The sequence below is a fragment of the Dendronephthya gigantea genome, unplaced genomic scaffold, assembly GCF_004324835.1.
Source record: "Dendronephthya gigantea isolate DGI-Jeju-01 unplaced genomic scaffold, DenGig_1.0 000221F, whole genome shotgun sequence".
NCBI lineage: Eukaryota > Metazoa > Cnidaria > Anthozoa > Malacalcyonacea > Nephtheidae > Dendronephthya > Dendronephthya gigantea.
Window position 1 is genome coordinate 44,028 of NW_021163231.1, and position 9,677 is coordinate 53,704.

General features: G+C 33.6%; 2 protein-coding genes across 2 annotated transcripts; one reads left to right on the top strand and one right to left on the bottom strand.

Moving 5' to 3' along the window:
* Positions 1-290: 290 nt before the first annotated feature.
* On the bottom strand, positions 291-2,856 carry LOC114540149. The gene is made up of 5 exons (XM_028560429.1): positions 2,674-2,856; positions 2,299-2,445; positions 1,981-2,190; positions 734-1,795; positions 291-302 (listed from the first exon to the last, which is right to left on the bottom strand). Exons 1-5 carry the CDS (start codon positions 2,854-2,856, stop codon positions 291-293), a joined length of 1,614 nt encoding a protein of 537 aa, XP_028416230.1.
* Positions 2,857-3,660: 804 nt separating this feature from the next.
* LOC114540157 lies at positions 3,661-6,518 on the top strand. Its single transcript, XM_028560433.1, has 8 exons — positions 3,661-3,684; positions 4,340-4,482; positions 4,860-4,958; positions 5,149-5,175; positions 5,344-5,470; positions 5,570-5,751; positions 5,909-6,122; positions 6,403-6,518. Exons 2-8 carry the CDS (start codon positions 4,366-4,368, stop codon positions 6,516-6,518), a joined length of 882 nt encoding a protein of 293 aa, XP_028416234.1. The 5' UTR covers positions 3,661-3,684; positions 4,340-4,365.
* The last annotated feature ends 3,159 nt before the right edge of the window (positions 6,519-9,677 follow it).

Below are 9,677 nucleotides of genomic sequence, written 5' to 3' on the forward strand. Positions count from 1 at the left end.
GTGATATCTCCATGGTGCAACAACACAGTGGCTTAAAAACAAGAAGGCCTAAAATCAAGGCATATTTGAAAGTTGGATGCTGAATTGATATATGGTGGTTTGTGTGCCGTTTGGATCTGGTATAAGAGACAGAAGAATACAATTGATGTTTGAACAGAAATCTATCATACATTTTTGCATGTTGTATATTCACTGGTACACAAAGAAGATCTTCCAAAGCAACTATCATATGTGCATCCAAAGTGACCATCTTTCCAGAACCAAGGGGAGTTAATTCAGAATGAGAAAGATTATTGATAAACCTAGAATTATCAGTGAGCTTAGATAGAACTTCTACAACACACAAAGAAGAATTGGTACCAACAGAACTTTGTGTCAGTGACGCAATCTTATTTTTCAACATAAAAGTTTCAGTTATTTGCTGTGGAACACACTGTGTCCCATTAAACATGTTCATAAGTACATGGTTATGCGACTCAAAAGTGAATGCAGAAGTAGCCCATAATGGACCACAGTCTTTAACACAATGCGCTAAGTGTGTCAGGCAATGGACATTAAATTTGCAGCTTGACAAACCATACAGTTCCTCCAGCTTAATAACAAACTTTGTTAGGCAAAGTTCAGAGATTTCAATTGAAGAAGTTGAGATTGAGTCCCCCAATAGACTGTAAATACCATATACAAAAAGAAAGTAATGGCTCAAAAAAGAACTAGGAAGAATTCCATGGAGTACAATCAGACTGTAAAAGATGAAAGCCCTCCACTCAGATGCCTTCCAGAATTGGCGTTGGGAAATACTACGAGGGCTTCTATGTATTTCACTTGGAGGACTAATCACCTGCAGCCTCTCATCAACTAACTTGACCTGGCGGCCAATGTAATAACTTTCACCATGGTTTTTACTGTTAAACCACAGATCTACCATTTGCCGCATGACCCCCAGACACACAGAATGCATATAATCTGTAATTGTTCCTCTGACAGTGTCAAAAGAAGGTAACATATCTGCAACTGACACACCTTTAACTCCCTTAACAGGCTTGGCAGCTGTAGACTGTAGAGCATAAGCAGCTTGCTTTCTAGCACTACGCATCACAACTGGCATTCTATAAGGATAATAGCGAACTGGTGGCCCAGTGGTCGCAACAGGTAGGCCTTCAAACTCACACCAATCACAGCCATATTCACCGTTAAATTGCTTTACATTTCGAACAATAGCTCGAGCAGGGGAATCGGCAGACAGAAGCAAAGCAAACACCCTTCTCCGGTGTAGCTCATTGCCAAAGACAAAGCCCTCAGTCTCTAGCTTCCTACACTCTTCAACAAATGGTATCAAGAAGATGTTCATGTTTGGTTTTTGGCCAAACCATAGACCAAGTAGTAAAATATTCTTGCTTCGAAGATGGGAAGGGAGCTCATTAATAAAGGCTTGCAAAGGCCATATTGAAAAATTAGACGAATTAAATACTGGGATACCATCTGTATTCCAGGTTAATGAAATATCATTTGAACTAAAACTATGTTCACTAATAAGTTCTTTGTATAATGCAGATGTTGTTATATCAGATACAACAGATGAGTTTATGCTGTCTTCAATTTTTCTGTTGGTCAAGTGGGTGTGTAATTTAGCATTGCTAAGTGTTGTTTCAATCTGCTTCTGCAGGGGTATGTAGACAAAATAATCTCCCTTCTTTATGCTATCAGCTTCATTAAATGGACTGTCACATGACTTGCATAATGTAATAGCTGTATTCTTACCCAAATATGATGAACAGTTTGAGCAGTAAAAGTGCTTCTAAAATTAAAAAAAAGTTGGTTAAGCAAAAAGATTGTGTTTTATCTGAAATTCTCTCAATTGTTGCTGTGTACGCACAAGAACAAATGATCAATTACTATGTTAAACATAGTCTTCATGCTGTGATATTTGCTTTGAATCTCCCTAACAACAATCTGGGTCAATTAAGGAATTAAAATTTATACCTCTGACTGCTCTAACTGGAAGGATTTGTAGAATCGGTACTTAGTAGGTGGAACAGTATTTGGGAAAAAGGTATTCAGTAACAACAACAGATCTCCCAAGGCCACATCTGTAAGTTTGTGCCTTAGCACAAAACACAAAATAAGCAGAAGACTTTGAGCTTTTGTAACATTTGAGCCAGGGTAAATGGGATCATTTCCATTGTTTGAAATCTAAAAAAGATTTATTGATACTTTAATAGCTTGCTTTAATACAGCAACAGCATACTGTAATGGACAACATCAATTATTATTGTATTCTTTGCAACTGTTGAATCCAACTAAGATTATAGAAGGTATTAAAATTAACGGTTCACTCCAATCATTCATCCCCCCACTGATGCCTTCCATTCCAGAATTAAATTGCTGATCATCTTCACTTTCAACTTCGTCATCCAATGATCCTTGATCTTTATTTACATTCTGAACCTATAACAAAATGACAATAAAATAAGGTTATCAGCTAGAGGACTAAGAACAGTATTAATGAATGATTAACATATAATACATTTAAGTGCATAACTAAGGGCTAAGTCTGTCCCATAATTGAAAGGCCATGCATGTAAAGCATTTGATTAACAAAATACTACAAACGATTACATAATACAATGCCAGCCATAAAATTACACTAGGTAAGAAATTACTTAAAACAGCTACCTGAAATTCAGAATTCTCTTCTTCATCAGTAGAATAAGCGTTCAACAAATCATCAATTGTTGAGCAATCTTCAGGTTCTATATTTTTTGCACAGTCACGTTTTCTTTTGTTATACAACGTAGTTTTTGGTATGGAAGCAGTCGGATCATGCTCGTAACGTTTATAAGGCCCTCGCTGTGACATTAAACATAAATTTTTGTGTCCAGTCTTGAAATATGTTGAAGCAATTTGATTGTGAATTACTATTTGAGGCTACAAATGACAATGACAAATGACAAAGTCACACAATGTAATTATGAAACACTGATATGGCAAGTTGGGCATTGTTTTCAACAGTGTTTCCACATCTCAGTTCCTTTTTAACAAAATTTCTTTTTGATTTCGAAATATTATCCCTACGATTTTCCCGCTACAGGCGCTACTGCTAATGAAATTTTAAGCTTTGGATGTTGAACTATTAAAACTCAGTGGTTAAATACAACTCTATATTATGAGTTTTTTTCTGATTTTATATGTTGACAAATTGGATTAAAATTGGCTTCTTCCAGAATAGGCCATCTTTCCGGGGTGATTAATGCTTCTAGATGTATCAAGTTTCTATCTCACACAGCACACAGTCCAAAGGTTACCACATGCCTGCGGAATCAGATTTCTGTCTCACTCACACCGTTCTAAGGTTAATTGTTCAGACAACGCTAGATCCAAAGGCAGCGAGAGAATTAACGCAAGTTTGCGCACAAAAATTGTTTATAGATATTTTCCTTCTATTCATAATGAAGTATGCGCTATTCGAGTTCGTGAATGAAAAATCTTGCGAGATTGGTGAGACAAGGTGGATTCTTCGTGAGGATCCAGACAGATTTGAAAATAATGGCTGGGATCATGAAAAGGAAGTGATGGTCGCATGGCCAACTGAATTCCAAAAAATATCCAAAAAGATCATAAAAGGTTCTATTGATCCAGCATCTGTTTTGACAACCACTTATGTAGCAAAAGTACTCAAATTCAGCGGTAAGTTTAATATTATAGAACCATATTTAGTAATACATAAGAAAGGCATGTTTTATATGGCGCTTGTAATAGTGTAACGCAATAACGGATTTTGGCTGCTTTCAGTTAACCCTCGCATTTTTCATACACACGTATATGCACATAAAAGTCTAAATTGATAGAACATTTGTTGACCTATTCCTTTATTAAATAATTAAACGTTTTTCGCTCATAACAAAACGCGATAGTGGAAAGCAGCCCTTACATAGTAAATGTGTCAGTTAAATCGATTATTTATGTATGAAAGATTGTCAGATTCGAAACCCAGGGCGTGCGCGATATAAGTTCCGTGCGCAATTTTTTTAAAAAGTGCGCAGTTTTAAAAAAAGCGTGCAATCGAATGTTCCCGTTTCAAACATAACATAATATTAAACAATGTTCAATATTGAGGCAAGCGACGCGTGTGTGCCCGGCTTTAGCACAAGTTGTTTGCCCTAAAAATCATAAAAAAAAGGATCATAAGGGCTATATTTGAACACATAATGACCTACATGCTTACATAAATGACCCCAATATAATGATAGCTAAACTTTTCACCCCTCCTGCATTCTATCTGATATAGTTTAAAAGAAGCCCCCCTGAATTGAGTATATCCATACATATATACTTTTCACAGATGACTATGAAAGTATTCGCCAGCATATGAGGCAGTATATTGAAACTGGTTCAACAGTTACCCCCAACCATGGAAGAGGGCAACGAGCAACAAAGAAAAATGGCAGATATCTTGAGTCAGATGATGAGTCAGAGCAAGAGAAGGTATTATCTATTATCTAATACAATCTATTTCTATTAATTAAAGAAATATTATATCATTTTGGTTTATTTTATTATTCAAAACAATTTGTATGTGAATCTCACACAAATCAGACCGTATATAGCCTAGCTTAATTCTTTGAAGACAATGCAATTTAACTGGATATCCATGCAACCAAAAGAATCTATAACGTACAGTATATATACTGTTGAATTTTTAACATATATATGAATCAAAGTATTGTTCATCTCTTCAAAAAAATAGCAACTATCTGATTAAAATCATGGTAATACATGTCCTATCCTGCATGATAATGCATTAAATTTTTAGAACCTTTATACAGCTAGTACAGTTTATAGATTCTATGTTATCATTTAAGAGTCCCAAACGGCCAAGAAAACCTGTCTCCAAGAATGTGACAAACACAAGTGATGCAATAAATGCCTTAAAAGCTAAATATAATTTAAAGGAGGCAAAGGTAAGTTTCTGGACAATACAGAGGTACAAGAGTAAGGTTACAAGAGCTTTCATGTATTTGGGTGTATTATATCACTGAAATTCGGCAATGAATGTAGACCTTGTGTTGTTTCAAGTGATTGATTAGATGTTACAAAGGCTTTTACCTGTCAAAAGCTTCTCATTTTAAAAGTTATTTTTGATTTTTGTAGCTTCTTAATCCATTTGATGATGAACATGTGAGTCTGAAATGTTTTGAGTATCTCATCGAATAGCATATTGTTTGATTTATTGATATGGTTTACAGTAGCCCCATTTAAACCTTGACTACAGTATCACTGTTTGGGTTCTCTGCTGTCACAACAATGAGCTAGTGGTAATTATGCCTCCTTTCTGATTCCTAATAGAATAACATATCATCCGAAGATGAAGAAGTTGCCTCTCTGAAGAAGAAAAATGCTAATCTGCAGAAAATAATTGACAAAAAAGATAAAGAAATTGCCCATTTGCATTCCATTATTGACAATCTTAAAGGTACTATATTATTTTTGTTATTTATGATTATCTGTGTTGTGGGGATCCTTTTGACCTCTTTTCCTGCAGTAATTAACATATTTCATACTTGCTGTTTAGAAATTCAAACTCTACCTGCCCTTATCAGTGATTTGCGGAAGCAAGTAGATAAATTAAAAGAAGAAAAAGATGTCAGTGTTATCCCAAATGCACCATTAAAAGAAAATGTTTCATCTGGTTCAAGTTTTTCAGCAGGATCTTCCACAAATACCTCTGGCGATTCTGATTCTGAAACTGACCTGGTAAGTATCAATAAACTATCAGTATTTCAATCCCTTTATATTTTATTATAACAATAAAAGATCTGTTTTTATTCTCACTCTTTTCTTCTAAATCTTTTCTTACAAAGCTTTAATATCAATTTCATAACAAAAGGTTCATAAATGTGATTTTTTTTAGATATCCCTTGGACCTAATGTAAACATTAGTAAGGCTCAGCATAAAGTACTCCGATCGAAAACTGATTTGAAAAATTATGTCTACTCCATTATGGGGATGATGTGGAGCAGGGAGGTCCTCTGCACTCATTCAATGACAGGGAGAGTGTCAAATGCATTCAAGGAGAAGGATGCAAAACCCCAACTTGATGAAGAGAAAGTAAAGACTATATGTGGTGAGTTTTTTAAATAATATTAACTAACAGGGCTTAGGTGGAAGTCTAGTCTGTTTAACATCATAACAATGTGAAGGAGCACACCTGAGCTTTATTTCATATTACTTGTTTAATATAATAAAAGGAATGAAATTATTGTTTGAAATCAATGTGAAAATTCCCGACAATAAATGCATGATCATATAGGAGGGATATGTATCAGTTTATCCTGTATATATCCCTCGAGGTTATTTTATGGACTCACTGGAATTAACTTAAATTATTTCCATCTGTTATATAGAATATGGCTCAAAAAGATTTGGATGTAAAGTGGGCGATGTAAAGAAAATGATGACAGCTAGGATAAGTAATATCGTTAAGGCTGAGAAAGCCAAGGACAAAGGAATTCAAAAATAAGATTCATATATATAGAACGTAAGGCTTTGGTAGTATTTTTTTAAATGTTAATGATGCCCTAAAACTGTTTGTCTTGTACGGAATCTATGGTACTATTGTTGTATAATAATCTGTTTTATTTTTTTAAATTTGTAAATTTGTTTATATATAATGCCAACACAGCAATTTTATTAAATCTTTGCATCAATTGAACTTAAATTTGCTATATTTGCATGGGGACATTTAATTTGTTTGCTAGAAAAAATTTGAATATATATGTTATTATAAAGTGATATTTCAAAGTGAGAAGAAGGAATATTTTGTACATTTATTATATAGTCAATAGCATATTTAAATATTATCCTATAAAATATACTATAGAATATATATTCTATGGAATATTCTATCACATATCCAATAGGATCTTTAATGAAATATTCCATGACATGGAACATATTTTATGGAATATTTCATAGAAGATGTCATAGAATATGTGTCAGAATGTTCCATAGAATACCAGTATTCTATAGAACATTTTAATGAATATTCCTAAGAATTTTCTATAGAATATTCTATAAAAAATGGCATATGTTATAGAATAGTCTATTAAATGTGCTATAGAACATGTTGTAGAACGTTCCATAGAATACCAGTATTCTATAGAACATTTTAATGAATATTCCTAAGAATTTTCTATTGAATATTCTATAAAAAATGGCATATGTTATAGAATATTCTATTAAATGTGCTATAGAACATGTTGTAGAACGTTCCATAGAATAGGTTCCAAAATCCCTTAGAATATTCTATAGGATATTCAGTAAAACATTTTAATGGAATATTCTATAGAATATTTTTGTAAGGGGTGTCTTAAATAGCCATCAATCGTAATGAAATTGCAGGAAACTTTTCTACTCAGTTGTGAGCCACTGTCTGATATTACACTTTCACACCAAGACGTGAAAAGGTAAACACTCGGCCAAAGTGCACATTCAATTCCTTCTGTGTCTTTGAAATTAAACAAATTGATAGTCTCGTTCTCAGTAAGAATTGTATCCCTTGATTTTACAAAATGTGAATATTTTGAGTCTTTTGAAGTCATTAGAAATCTATATGCATTTGCACAACGAGTTCTTTGAGCTTGACAGTTCAATTGAGCAATCTTTTCTTCTACAGACAAATGTAGAGGTCTTAACTTAATTGGGCAACATTTCAAGCAATAGATATGCGAGTGCCTTTCCGATTTCTCAAAAAACAGGTAAAATGGCTTCATAGTGTTAATTTTGTCAGTGGTTAATGATGAGAGAGCAATTGGTATCTCATTGCAACGGGGAATGATGTACTGTGAAATTTCTTCATGGTCTTATTGATTGGACGCCTGGCGAAATTATATGGCAAAATTCTTGATAAAAAAGAATTGCATAATGAACAAAAGGTCCATGGATTGTAATTTGCCCAGAAATGCAAGCCTGAAGAAATTTTAGTGGTTTGATTTACATTTGCAACATTTTGCAAAGTGTGTTTGCAAGTATGCGTTTCATTATAACTCTTCTTCTTGAGCACGCCTGTCTTTTCTTGGGTTTTTAGGTTTTCCGTATATTGTATAACCTTATCTTGTACATCAGAGTAACTATACACCAAGAAACATTTTCTTTGCCAAAAAGCCTTAGCCTGATCTGGGGATGATAAATACGCCATTCCAATGATCACAAATTTGTTAAATGGTCTGATTCCTGACAAAGTGTGGAAAAACGAAGAGCTAAGTGTACTTTGTGTCGTTATAGTTAAAACACATTCGTAATAACATGTAAATTTTTAAGAATATAATTGCAAAAGTTATGATCCCAAAATTCTTTCCGTCTTAACAAAGCAGAAAACGAATGTTTGAATTTAGATAATGTGCAGAAAAAGTTACATGGAAGTACGAATGGCATGCAGTCGCAATATAATATGCGCATAAATAACTTTGTGTTGCTGCCCCACAAATTACACGTATTTTCGGATATAACAGCCTTTCTGTTTGTAAATATCGTAATAAATCACACGATTTAGAGAGTGTGAAATTCTAGTAACTTTTTGACACATGTAGGGATATCTTTACACAATAATATACAAAAAACCTTCCTAAACCTAGGCAAAATATTTCGTTTCTTTCCTGATTCAATCGCGTATTTCTTGTCGAAATATTTTCGCAAATGAAGCTCTTAAAATTTCTAAAACCTAAGAGAATGAATTAAAACAAGATTTAATCGCTTACTTTTGATCTTTAACTGGCAATGAGAAACAATAACGACAGCCACTTTGACAACAAAGCTTAAATGAACAAAATGGCTTTTCTGCTACCTAAATGTCGTAAAAAAATTTCCGAATTACAATGAGTGAAATGCCAGTAACTTTTTCACTTATCAAAGGATATTTTTGCGCGATGATAAGTACAAAAATCCTTGCCTAGGTTCAATGCAGTATTCCATTTCTTCGCCGATCCAATCGGGTAATTTTTCTCGCAAATAAAAGCGTTCTCAATATCTAAAACCTTTCCACTAAAATACTGAAGTTAAAATACAATTTAATCGATCACTTGCAGCCGAAAAATGTAACGATTCAAAGCAAACTTCAGCGAGACACTCCTCCGCACGACAAATAACAACAACCAATTTGAGAAAGAAGGTTGAAGGAACAAGATGGCCGACCTAAATTTCGAATAAGTCAGATAAAAAAAATTGCAGAGTTTTAAATGTGTAGATAAAATGTTCAAGGAAGCTTTGACATAGTATTTTTTATAAGTTTTGAACGTGTAGATAATATATTTCAGACATATAAAAACTGTTTGATAAAATATTGTAATTAACTGCAATTGAAATATGTGCTTTTTCAACTTGAAAACAGTTGTCGAAAATAGAAATTTTTGCCTGTAAGAAAAAAAGAGGTGACGCATCTTGAAAGCTAAATTCTTTAACATTGATTTGCTAGACTTGAAATTCATTAGGAATGTTCAGCCGGCAGTGACAAAGAATACAAGAGAATATTAAACACCAGCTATTCATTTCATTCAGTTCAAAAATTTGAAAACAATCATGCAAATTAGCAATTTTTACCCTATATGAGGTGACATATTTTGACACCTAAATTCTTTAATATTGATTTTGCAGAACTTGAAATTCAGTAAGAATGTTCAGCAGG

Coding starts and splice junctions, on each gene's coding strand:
- LOC114540149 (XM_028560429.1), bottom strand. CDS start 2,856: ATGTCACAGCGAGGGCCTTATAAACGTTACGAGCATGATCCGACTGCT. Junction 2,191..2,298: donor TAATACCTTCTATAATCTTA/GTTGGATTCAAC, acceptor AATCTTTTTTAG/ATTTCAAACAATGGAAATGA. Junction 1,796..1,980: donor TCCAGTTAGAGCAGTCAGAG/GTATAAATTTTA, acceptor TTTTAATTTTAG/AAGCACTTTTACTGCTCAAA.
- LOC114540157 (XM_028560433.1), top strand. CDS start 4,366: ATGAGGCAGTATATTGAAACTGGTTCAACAGTTACCCCCAACCATGGA. Junction 4,959..5,148: donor ATAATTTAAAGGAGGCAAAG/GTAAGTTTCTGG, acceptor TGATTTTTGTAG/CTTCTTAATCCATTTGATGA. Junction 5,752..5,908: donor CTGATTCTGAAACTGACCTG/GTAAGTATCAAT, acceptor GATTTTTTTTAG/ATATCCCTTGGACCTAATGT.